The sequence below is a fragment of the Calypte anna genome, chromosome 2 (genome assembly GCF_003957555.1).
Source record: "Calypte anna isolate BGI_N300 chromosome 2, bCalAnn1_v1.p, whole genome shotgun sequence".
Taxonomy (NCBI): domain Eukaryota; kingdom Metazoa; phylum Chordata; class Aves; order Apodiformes; family Trochilidae; genus Calypte; species Calypte anna.
Genome location: NC_044245.1, coordinates 10,986 through 22,519, shown reverse-complemented (window position 1 = coordinate 22,519; position 11,534 = coordinate 10,986). Strand labels below are relative to the sequence as shown.

Genomic DNA, 11,534 nt, shown 5'->3' with positions numbered 1-11,534 from the left:
GCGGGGCGGTGCGGGGCGGCGCGGGAGCTGCCGGGAGGGGTGGCGGAAGCGGCGGGGGCGGGCGGGGCCGCGGGGGCTGCCGGGAGGTGCGGCGGGGCGGGGGGCGGCGGGGCCGGGACCTGGACCGGGATCGGGATCGGGACCGGGACCGGGACCGGAGCGATGCAGAAATACGAGAAGCTGGAGAAGATCGGGGAAGGTGCGGGGGGGGAGGTGAGGGGAGTGTGGGGCCGTGCGGGGAGATGGGGGGGAGGGCTGGTGCCGGGGCGGGGGCGGGTCCCGGTGCCGGTACCAGTACCGGTTCCTCGGTGACCCGGTACGGCGGTGCCCGGTTCCCTGCAGGCACCTACGGAACCGTGTTCAAGGCCAAGAACCGGGAGACGCACGAGATCGTGGCGCTGAAGAGGGTCCGGCTGGACGATGATGACGAGGTGAGGGGGTGCTGGGGGGGATAGGGCCAGTACCGGCTCCGGTACCGGGTCCCCGCCAGCACAGCTCCCTGTGACCCCCCTCTCCCGCAGGGGGTGCCCAGCTCGGCGCTGCGGGAGATCTGCCTGCTGAAGGAGCTGAAGCACAAGAACATCGTCAGGCAAGGGGCGGGGGGTGGGGGGCTGCACCCCCTCCGGGGGTCCCCGGGGAAGGGGGCGGGGGCTGAGGGGTCCCGGTCTCCCCCCTGCAGGCTGCACGATGTCCTGCACAGCGACAAGAAGCTGACCCTGGTCTTCGAGTTCTGCGACCAGGTGAGAACCGGTACCGGGGGGCACTGCCCCCCAACCCCCCAGACCCCCCCCCCCCCTTCCGCCCCCTCGCTCCCCCCTCCCGCTGTTCGCCCCATAGGACCTGAAGAAATACTTCGACAGCTGCAATGGGGACCTGGACCCCGAGATCGTCAAGGTGAAGAGGGCTTGGGTGGGGGTCCCCGGGGTTGGCCCCGGGTGTCCCCGGGGGGGCAGGGGCTGATGTCCCCCCCGCTGCCTCCCACAGTCGTTCATGTTCCAGCTGCTGAAGGGTCTCGCCTTCTGCCACAGCCGCAACGTCCTGCACCGGGACCTCAAACCCCAGAACCTGCTCATCAACCGGGTGGGACACAGGGAGAGGGGGGACACCGGGACTGGGGGGACACTGGGGGGGGACACCAGGACTGGGGGGACACCGGGACTGGGGGGGGGACACCGGAACTGGGGGGGGACACCAGGAGAGGGGGGGACACCGGGACTGGGGGGACACCGGAACTGGGGGGACACCGGGAGAGGGGGGGACACCGGGACTAGGGGGACACCAGGAGTGGAGGGCACTGGTGGTGGGCCAGGTGTGGGGTGACATCAGGAGTGGGGTGACACTGGGAGCAGGGTGACACCAGAAGAGGGGTGATGCTGGAAGTGGAGTGACACTGGGACAGCAGGATTGGGGTGACTCCAGCAGCAGGGTGACACTGGAGTGGGGGGGGACATTGGAAGGGGGGTGAGAATGGGAGTAGAGGGACACCAGGAATAGGGTGATGCTGGGAGTGGGTGACAGTGGTATTGGGGTGACACTGGGAACAGGGAGACATTGGGATTGTGTGACATTGGGACCAAGGTGACACCAGGAGTGAGGTGACACTGGGACTGGGGTGACACCAGGAGTGGGGTCACAGTGGAAGTGGGGTGATGGGGTGCAGTGTGACACTGGAAGTGGGGTGACACCAGGAGCAGTGTGACATGGGGACTGGGGTGACAGGGAACAGGGTGACATGGGGACTGGGGTGACAGGGGTGACACTGGGAGCAGTAGGTCCCCATTGGTGTCTCCATCTGTTGCGGGTGTCCCTGATGGGTGGGAGGGGGCAGAGGCCCGGAGCACGGGGGCTGCCACTGCCACGGGTGTGTCGGGGGGGGTCGCAGTGTCCCCAGTGTCCCCTGACCCAGGGTGTCCCCCAGAACGGGGAGCTGAAGCTGGCGGATTTCGGGCTGGCCCGCGCCTTCGGCATCCCCGTGCGCTGCTACTCGGCCGAGGTGAGGCGGGGGTCCGAGGGGGCGGGGGTCCCGGGGGGGTTTCGGCCATCACTGAGCCCCCTGGTGTCCCCTGGCAGGTGGTGACACTGTGGTACCGCCCGCCCGACGTGTTGTTTGGGGCCAAACTGTACTCCACCTCCATCGACATGTGGTCGGCAGGGTGCATCTTCGCAGGTGGGCGGCGACAGGAGGCGATAGGAGGCGACAGGGGGCGATAGGCGACAGGGGGCGACAGGGGGCGATAGGAGGGTGCGACAGGGGCTGTGATGGGGCTGCGATGGGGGGGTGCAAAGGGGCTGCGATATGGGGGCTGCAAAAGGGGGGTGCTACAGAGCGGGTGTGATGAGGGGTCTGCGACTGGGGGGTTGCAAGGGCGGGGCCGTGACATGGGGGGCTGCGACATGGGGGCTGTGGTGCTCGGAGGGTGGGCTTGCTGGCTGGGGGGGCTGCAGTGCCGGGGTCTCCCCCCCCCAGAGCTGGCCAACGCGGGGCGGCCGCTGTTCCCGGGGAACGACGTGGACGATCAGCTCAAGAGGATTTTCCGATATCCTTGGGGGGCTGCAGGGGGGGCTCTGGGGGGACCTCTGCCCGAGGCAGGGGACACACAGACATGCACAGGACCTTCCCATGGTTGTCCTTGACTGCTGCTGTCCCCACGCTGCTGGGCACCCCCACGGAGGAGCAGTGGCCAGCCATGGCCAAGCTGCCCGATTACAAGGTGAGGGGGGGTCCGGGGAAGCATGGGGGGGCCCGAGGGGTCCCGTGCTGACCTCTCTGTCCCCAGCCCTACCCCATGTACCCCGCCACCACCTCCTTGGTCAATGTGGTGCCCAAGCTGAATGCCACCGGCAGGGATCTGCTGCAGGTGAGACCTGGCACTGGGACCTGTCCCTGTGTCCCCCCCGGGTCCCCTCACCCCCGGGTCCCCCCTGACAATGTCATTCCATGTGTCCCCTGCCCCTGTGCTCCCCTGTCCCCCCCTTCCTCTGTTACACCCTCCTCCCTTGCCCCTGTCCCTCTGTCCCCCCAGCCCCGTGTCCCCCCTTCCCCACCTCTCCCTGTTCCTGTGTCACCCCTGCCCCCCGTGTCCCCCCCTGCCCATGTCTCCCCCCGTCAGTGTCCCCCAGCCTGGGCACAGCCTTTTTCCTTCTGGGGGTGAGCACCCGCTCCCCGCGCCACTCCGGGGGGGCTGTGGGGTGGTGTTGGAGCCCCCAAGCCCTCAGCCCCCCACCTCCACCCCCCAGAACCTGCTGAAGTGCAACCCCGTGCAGCGGATCTCGGCAGAGGAAGCCCTGCAGCACCCCTACTTCACCGACTTCTGCCCCCCCTAAGCCCCCCCCCTGGCTCTGGGAGGCAAGGGGCAGCCCTCCCCCAGCGCAGCCCCCTGCCCCCCCTATTTATTAGGTTTTTAACCCAACGCTCTGCCCTGGCTGGGGGGGAAGGGGAGGGCTGGTGCGACCCCCCCATCTCCCCCAACCCCAAACCCTGCGGTGGGGCTGGGGCTGCCCTGGGGGGCAGCTGAGACCCCGCAGAGCCCCCCCGGGGCCACGAGGCTGGTGGAGGGGCAGGACCCTCCGGGACCAGGCAGGACCCCCCCACTCCTCTCCCTGCTCCCCCCAGCCCCTTCCCTGACAGGGCAGGGGGGTCCAGGGGGGACGTCCGGGGGGGGCACCCCATTTCTTTTCTACTGTGCTGCTGTATGTGCGTGTTTATTACCTCCATAAAGAGCTTCCCCCCTCCCCAGCCTTGCCTCCTCCTTCCTGGGGGGTACTGGGCCCCCTGCTCACCCCCCAGCCCCCCCCCCCATCAGCACAGGAGCCAGGGCTGGGACTTGTTTTTGTTGGGGTGGGGGGTCCACAGCAAGCGGGAGCCACGTGTACAGCGGGGAGGGGGGCACAAGCAGCTCATGCAGGGACAGGGGAGCAGAGTGGGGGGGTCCTGCCACCCCCAGCCCCCCAAAATAACCCCGAGGGGGGATGTCTCAGAGTGGGGCACCTTGGCACCCAGTGCCAGCCCTGCAGGGGGGTACCCGAGGACCATTGCACCCCAGCCCAGCTGGGGGTCTCAGGGTCTCAGGTGCTGGGGGGGGCCCTCAGCAGAGCCCCCCCAGGGGTTTCTAGAGCCGGGTGACGAGGTAGCAGGTCCGGGGAGAAGCTGAGCACGTCCTGGTGGCAGCATGGGGGGTGATGGGGACTCTGGGGGGACACAGGGTGGTCGCTGGGGGGGCCTCCCCCACTGCACCCACCTTCCATGTCCTCCCCCACCAATTCATCCCTGTGGCCCCCAACCCAAAAGCCCCCCCAGATCTGTCCTCTGGGGCCCCCACAGCACCCTGGGGGCAGGATGTGTGTGTGGGGTCCTGGGTCGGGAGGGGTGATGTACGAGGATGGGGGGGGGATGATGCCAAGAAAAGTCTGAGATGGGGGAAAAAGGGTGCAGACCCCCAGGGACCACCCGTAGGGGAATTGGGCAGGGGAAGGCCTGTCTGAGGGGGGGTGGGGGTCGCAGCTGTGGCTGTGTCCTCACTGCAGGACCCCTGGGGAGAGAGCACGCAGAGGTGTGCAAATGCTGGGGTGGGGGTCTGGGTGCCCCCCCCTCTAAACAAAAGCCCCCAGGGTCTGTACCTGGGCCCTGGAGGGATGGTGGTCCCTGCTGGGTGCTCCTGGACAGACAGACAGAGCAGCAGATGGGTGGGATGAGGAGCGAGACCCTCCCCACCCCTTGCCAGGGGAGGGGGCAGGAAGGCTGCACGCCCAGGAAGGTGGAATTTGGGGAGGGGGTGTTACCATGGTGCTGCTGTCTCTCCGGGGGGGTCTTTTCTTCTCCTTGTAGAAGCTGAGGAGTTTGTCCCGAAATACCTGGGGAGAGGGGTTAGAGACCACCCCCAGCACAAAGGGGAGGGGGCATTAGGGGGTTACTGGGGGGGGTCTCACCTCATACAGGTAGTCGATGATCTCCAGGATGGTGAGGAGGCTGGCACCCATGAAGAGCCCCATCTGTCCCCCGATGTCACCTGGGTGGGAGAAAGGCATTAGAGTGGGCGAGGGGTGCTGTCCACCCCCTTGCTGTCAGGACCCCCCCAGACTCACCCAGCAGCCCTGCCACCTCGTAGGCTGCTTTCTGCTCGATGGTCTCATAGTTCAGGGCCTCAAAGAAGATGTCCAGGACCAGGACATTGTCCCTGGGGAGGGGACAGGGGGTGGATGGAGGTCAGGTGGAATGGACAGCTTGTGGGCAGGAGGTCTGGGGGGGCTGCAGGGGAGGCGGTGGCACAAAGATGTTCATGAAGTTCACCAAGGCCAAGTGCAAAGTTCTGCAGCTGGCTAGAGGCAATCCCATGGATGGATGGAGGTTGGGAGGAGGAAGGATTGGGGGGTCAGGCCTGAGGAGAAGGACTTTGGGGGGGAGGGGGCGGGGGGGGTGGAGCAGGAGCTCAGTGTGAGCCCTGAGTATGAGCTTGGAGCCCAGAAACCAACCAGGTCCTGGGCTGCATCCCTGCAGTGTGAGCAGCAGGGCCAGGGAGGGGATTGTCCCCCTCTGGTCCCCTCTGGGGAGACCCCCCTGGGGTAAAGCTGGGTCCAGCTCTGGGGTCCCCAGCAGCAGAAGGACACGGAGCTGTTGGAGCCAGTGCAGAGGAGGCCCTGGAGCTGCTGGGAGGGCTGGAGCAGCTCTGCTCTGGAGCCAGGCTGAGAGAGTTGGGGGTGTTGAGGCTGGAGAAGAGAAGGCTGCAATGGGGAGACCTTAGAGCACCTTCCAGTGCCTGAAGGGGCTCCAGGAAAGCTGGGGAGGGACTTGGGACAAGGGCCTGGAGGGATGGGAGCCTGCGAGGGGGAAGGGTTTGGAGCTGGGAGAGGGGAGATGGAGAGGAGATCTTGGGCAGGGAGGGAGGGAGGGAGAAATTGTTTGGGGTGAGGGTGCTGAGCCCCTGGGTGCCCAGGTTGCCCAAGGAAGCTGTGGCTGCCCCATCCCTGGCAGTGCTGAAGGTTGGATGGGGCTTGGAGCCCCCTGGGCCGGGGGAGGGGTCCCTGTCACCCGATGCCATGCAGTGCCATGCAGTGTCCCGCGCTGTCCCGCTGGCGGTGCCCGGTCCCTCACGCGATGTACTGCTGGGTCCTGTTGAACCTGCGGGCCAGGTGCCGGCTGGCGGCCCGGCTGGGGATGGGCAGCACCGACAGCTCCTTCCCATAGCGCACGGTGGCACAGGGAGTGCGGCAGGAGCAGAACTGACTGTCCCGCTTCACCAGGAAGTCTGCGGGGACAGGACCACGGGGACTGCAGGGACCATGGGGACTGTGGGGACACCATGGAGACCATGGGACCACCACAGAGACCATGGGGACTGTGAGGACCACAGAGACCACGAGGACTGTGGGGACAGTGTGTCCAGGACCCCCACCCACAATGGAGATGGGGCAGCCCCAAGGACAGAGCTGGGTGGTGGGAGGTGGTGGTGGCACAGGACACGGGTGGTGTCCCCATTGCTGTCAGCAGCACCCAGGGGCTGGGACCCACGTGTCTGGCCACAGGCAGTGGTCATGGGGGCATTGGGGCTGCTGTAGCCAAGGTGGTGGCCATGATGGGGACTTTGATGGCCATGGCAGTGGCTGTGGCCATGGTAGGGGCCATGGTGGTGACTGTGGTGGCCGTGTGGGTGGGCATGGTAGCCAAGCTGGGGGCTGTGGTGGCCACACTGACCCCCAGTACCTACCCAGGGCAGGGTCTGCACACTCTTTGTACTGCTCCGGGGTGCAGATGTCGGCACTGCCTGGTGGGGGGGGCGTTGGGGTCAGGAGGATCTCCCCCTCCCCATCCTCAGCCCCCAAGCCCTCTGTATAGCCCCTCCCCAGCCCCTCCTCTGCTCCCCCCCCTGCCCTGCAGCTCCCCCCAGCTCCTCAGCCCCCCGCAGCCCCCCGGAGCCCCCCGCAGCCCCCAGCCCCTCACCCGGCATGTGCACCATGCGGCAGGCGCAGTTCTCGGTCAGGTATCGGCTCTCGCAGTCGAGGCGGCACCCGGGGATGGTGTAGGTGGGGAAGGAGCCGGCGGCCCCGGGGGAGGCCTGGCAGTCCCCCCATGGCGGGGGCAGGTACAGCAGCTGCGGCCACCGGGAGAGGACGACGCCGTGTCCCCAACACCGACAGTGTCCCGGACATCCCCACCCCGTGCCACCCACCCCCCGGCCCCTCGGGCAGAGTTCATTCTCAGTGCCCCCATCCCGTGCCGCCTGCCCCCCAGGGACCCTTGAGACCCCCAGAGCCCCCTCCCCCCGGGCCCCCCAGAGCTGGGTTAGGGTTACCACTCCAGAGCCCCCCTGCCCCTCCCCTCCGGGCACAGGGACAGGGCTGGTGTCACCTGCCCCAGCACAGCGGCAGGAGGGACAGGGACAGGCTGGGACAGAGGGGGACAGATGTCAGCAGGGCCCGCCGGGGTGGGGAGGGTCTTGTCACCCAGGGCCACCTTTCTGCCACCACCACGCTCCGTCTGCCGGTGACACACGGTGACACCCACTCGAGGCACTAAATTTAGGTGGTCCCCGCCTCCACCGAGGGTCTGTTCAGCGCGGGGGGGTCAGTTCTGGGGGGGTCACCAATGCTGGGAGCTGGGACCATGCAGTGGGGCTGCCCCAGCCCGGGGGTCCCCACTGTACAGTGCAGGGGGTCCCAGGGAGGATGGCCAGGGCTATGTTGGGGCCCCAGAGGGGCTGTCCCCCCCCCCGGGTGCTGGGTACCCGCTGCTGCTGGCAGGAGACGAGGGTCTGGAAGCCGGGGGCTGCCCCAAAGCCCTGCTGGTCGATGGCAGGGGGCTCATCCTGGCTGTGGATCTGCACCCGCACCCCCGCCTCCAGAGAGGTCTCGGCTGCAAGGCAGCAAGGGGGGGGGGTCAGGAGGAGTCCATGGGGGGTGCGGGGTGGAGTGCGGGGTGGGGGTCCCTCACCCGTGTCCCCCCAGACGGGCAGGTACTCATCCTGCTGCACGTCGAGCATCAGCTCCAGGCCGTGGCCCTGGCCCCCCCGGTGGGTGCTCAGCACCGGCCGGCCCGGCCCCCCCGCATTGAACGTGTAGCACTTGCCCAGGCGGGTGAAGATCTGGAGGGGGACACGGGGCAGGACCCCCAGTGAGCACCCTGGGGCAGAGGGACGCGGGGCAGGACCCCCCCATAACTACTCTAAGGGGGAGGGGGACCTTCAGCATCACCCTGGGATCTGGAAGCCTGCCCTGTGCCAGGGGACCCCAGAGACCCCTAGGGACCCCCAAGCCCTCAGAGATCCTCAGAGTCCCCAAGGACACCCAGGGACCCCAGGGGTCTTCAGAGCCCCCAGGGACTCCTGAGACCTTGGAGCCCCCAGAGACCCCTAAGGCCCCAGTGACTCCTGAGCCCCCAGTGACCCCAGAGCTCCCACAGACCCCCAGGAACCCCTGAGACCTTGGACCCCCCAAGGACCCTCAGAACCCTGAGAGACCCCCAGGGACTCATTCCCCGGGCACACAGAGGCAGGGACCCTCCTGGGAGCCCCCACTGTGACCCTGAGCTGCATAACCCCCACCCCGCAGCCCCTCATGCCCCTTCCCCACTGCTGTAGCTCTTCCCACCCCATGGCCAAGACCCCCCCAGACTCAGTTCCTCCCCCAGCCCCAGAGCAGCCCCCCCAGATCCCTGGGCAGACCCCATCCCACTCAGGGACCCATGTGTGTCTGCCCCCCCCGAGGGGCTGCAGCTACAACCCCCCTCATCCTGTCACTGCCCCATGGCTTGGGGTGTTAGGGGGGAGGGTGTGGGGGGCATAAGTGCCCCATGGGGTCAGGGCCTGCTGCCATGGTGTTGTCCCCCCTGCCCACCCCACCAGAGGGGTGGGGGTGGGGGTGTGAAGTGGGAGGGGGGGTGCTGCCATGGCAACGGGCTGTTCCCAAAAATGGGGACCCATTGCCATGGCAACGTGCTGCCCAAAGAGGAAGGGGGGGGCGGCTTCCATGGCAACGGCTGCCCAGCACAGGGATGTGCTTGGGGGGTGCAGACAAGGATGGGGACAAGGACAGGGACACAGCCCCAGCACTGCCAGGACCCCTGGACCCCACACTCGGGGTGACCCCACCCAGGCCCTCATACCAGGACCCCCCTCAGCCCCTCACCCTGGGGTCTCCTGGCCCTGCCAGCCCCAGGAGGGGACATCTGGGGGACACAGCCCCAGCCCAGGCTGCCCCTCACTTTGGGCACCCCCAGGAACCCCCAGGATGGGGTTGGGATGAGGCTTGGGGTCCCGGCCCTACCACTGCCACTGGGACAGGGTGCCGGGAGGCTCAGGGCAGAGGCTCCTAATCTGTGGCTAAATCCGGATTATTATCATTATTATTAGCTCCAGACTTTCAAAGTCACAGCGAGCACAGCTGGAGGCAGAGCGAGGCCAGGGCTGGGTGGTCCTCAGGAGCCAGGGCAGGGGGGTCCCAGGGGCCTGGGGCAGGGGGGTCCCTGGAGACTGAGCAAGGGGGTCCCAGGGGCCTGGGGCAGGGAAGGGGCTGGAGCAGAGGGGTCTTCAGGGGCTGAGACACACGTGGCAGAACTCGACACTCCTGGTGGCTTCCCGAGCATGGTGGCACACGTGTGTCCCCCGAGACCCTCTGGGACCCTCATCAAGGGGACAAAGATGGACACCCATGTGCAGCAGAGGGGTGACAGCCTTCAGGTGACACACAATGCCACCCCAGGTCCTCCCCTGGGACCCTCGACTCCCCCAGCCACTCATCCCCAGGGTACAAGGTATGAGGGGCAGAGGGGGCTTCCCAGGGGGATGATTTTCATCTGAGCCTTCCTCCCAAAAATCAATCTCAGGCACTAATTAAGCTCGTGGTGATTGCTGTGTCCGTGGGGAGGCTGAGCCCACGGGGACAGCAATGGGGACAGAGTGGGGCCACAAGTGGTGGCCATTGGCCATTCCCCGGGTACCCAGGAGTGTGGGGGGATGCTGGGGGGGGCCACGGCCCACGCCAGGGGAGTTGCAGGTGTGGGAGGCTGTGGGCAAACACGGCCCTGGGGGAGGGGGCGCCGGGGGGAGTCCTGCGCTGGTACCCTGGGGGAGTGGGGCTGTGGCCGCACCCACGAGCATCCCGTGCCCCCGGGGGTCCCATACCGAGGGGTTCTGCGCTCCCGGGGGTCCCGCACCCCTGTGGGCTGGGGCTGCCTCCTGGGTGCCACACCACCCCCCCGCACATCAGTTCCCGACCCCCGCGGCGGCTGGCGGTGGGGTGGGTGCCCCCGGCCGCCCCCTCCCCTCTCACCACGGCGAAGTCCCGGGCGGTGCAGTCGGTGCCGCGGAAGGAGCAGTACAGCAGCATCTCCGCCAGGTCGTGGCCCGTCCGGTTGTAGAACTCGGCCATGCTGAAAGGTTTGGCCTTAAAGTCCCTGAAGTTGGCTTTGTCCCGCAGGGTGGCCAGGACGCGGGGCTCGGCCAGGGGGGGGGTGGGTTTCCCGGACCCCCGCCCGCCCGTCCAGCAGGGCCAGCAGCTCCCCGGCGTGGAACAAATCGTTACGGGTCAGTTTGGAGAAGCGAAACTCGTTGAGGTTGCAGATGGTGATGGCCGGGAAGGTCAGGTTGGTGGCCGCCACCTCGTCCAGTTTGGTGACGTGGGGGTAGGTGAGGAAGTGGGCGACGCGCTGCGCGCAGACCCCCAGCAGCAGCCCCAGAGACCCCAAGAAGAAGCCCCCCCAGAGCCCCCGCCGCAGCCAGGCCCCCCCCTGGGTGAAGATGTGCCCGATGCCGTGCAGCGAGGAGCGGTGGGCGAAGCTCCGAAGCCGGGACCCCTCCGACGAGACCTCCCCCCCGGCGCCCCCCCAGCTCGACCTCATCCTGAACTCCCACAGCGCTCAGCCCCCCCGACCCCCCGCCTGACCCCGGCCCATGGCCCCGGGGGGAGGGCTCAGGGGGGCTGCGGGAAGGAGGATGGGCAGGGAAGAGGGGGCAAGGGGCAGGCAGGGGAGAACCAGGACCCCCCCGCGCTGCTGCTGCCGTGAAGACCCCAGACCCCAGACCCGCCCCGCTCCCGGTTCCGCTCCCGCCGCTCGGCGCAGCCGCTGCTGCTCTGCGGCCGCACCCCCACCGCCCCCCCCCCGGTACCCGCCCCCCCCCGGCTCCACCCTCCCCGGAGAACGCAGAGCCGGCCGGGCTGGGGGGGGTTCACCCCCGCGACCCCCGGGCAAGAACCCTCCCGCTGAGCCCGGGACTGAGCTGAGGGGCATCAGCACCCCTCGAGCTGAAGAGACGGGTCCGGCCGGAGCCCCTCCGGGAGCGTGGGGTACGGGGGGGGCAGCTCCCTGCCGCAGGGTGGGCCCTGGGACCCCCTCCCGACGGGAGATTCAGCCCCAGCCCCGGTGGGTCATAGAGGGGACTCCCCATCCCGGGAGGAGTCACACAGTGGTCCCCCCCACCCCGGGTGTGATGCAGGGGACCCTGATCATAGGGGGTTCTGCCCCCAGTTTCAGGGTGACAGAAGGGATGTCCCACACTGGGGAGCAATGCAGTGCTCTCCCACCCGGGGGGGCAACACAGGGGTCC

General features: G+C 68.1%; 2 protein-coding genes across 4 annotated transcripts; one reads left to right on the top strand and one right to left on the bottom strand.

Moving 5' to 3' along the window:
* The first annotated feature begins 107 nt into the window (after positions 1 to 107).
* On the top strand, positions 108 to 3,736 carry CDK5 (cyclin dependent kinase 5). Of its 3 annotated transcripts, none has more exons than XM_030444285.1 (12): positions 108 to 199; positions 343 to 431; positions 522 to 589; positions 680 to 740; positions 838 to 894; positions 985 to 1,080; positions 1,919 to 1,993; positions 2,071 to 2,167; positions 2,521 to 2,537; positions 2,651 to 2,711; positions 2,778 to 2,858; positions 3,238 to 3,736. In XM_030444285.1, the coding sequence occupies exons 1-12, from the start codon at positions 163 to 165 to the stop codon at positions 3,513 to 3,515; spliced, it is 1,017 nt and encodes a 338-aa protein (XP_030300145.1). In that variant the 5' UTR covers positions 108 to 162; the 3' UTR covers positions 3,516 to 3,736. The 3 variants fall into 3 exon arrangements, with proteins under 3 accessions (XP_030300145.1, XP_030300146.1, XP_030300147.1); XM_030444286.1 differs by having other exon boundaries at positions 985 to 1,086; positions 1,925 to 1,993; XM_030444287.1 differs by having other exon boundaries at positions 2,468 to 2,537; positions 3,238 to 3,423.
* A 109-nt stretch (positions 3,737 to 3,845) lies between these two features.
* Positions 3,846 to 10,828, bottom strand: LOC103525559 (acid-sensing ion channel 1C-like). The gene is given in 11 exon segments (XM_030446458.1): positions 3,846 to 4,188; positions 4,780 to 4,851; positions 4,927 to 5,006; positions 5,083 to 5,174; positions 6,089 to 6,242; positions 6,702 to 6,758; positions 6,935 to 7,085; positions 7,719 to 7,846; positions 7,925 to 8,075; positions 10,261 to 10,440; positions 10,442 to 10,828. Coding segments are annotated over 11 exon segments (1,575 nt in total). The 3' UTR covers positions 3,846 to 4,065.
* Positions 10,829 to 11,534: the final 706 nt, after the last annotated feature.

Bases quoted from the DNA above. Each gene is read 5' to 3' on its own strand.
- CDK5 (XM_030444285.1), top strand. From the start codon at position 163: ATGCAGAAATACGAGAAGCTGGAGAAGATCGGGGAAG. The intron at 895-984 runs GTGAAGAGGGCT...TGCCTCCCACAG, and splicing joins TGGACCCCGAGATCGTCAAG to TCGTTCATGTTCCAGCTGCT. The intron at 2,712-2,777 runs GTGAGGGGGGGT...CTCTGTCCCCAG, and splicing joins CCAAGCTGCCCGATTACAAG to CCCTACCCCATGTACCCCGC.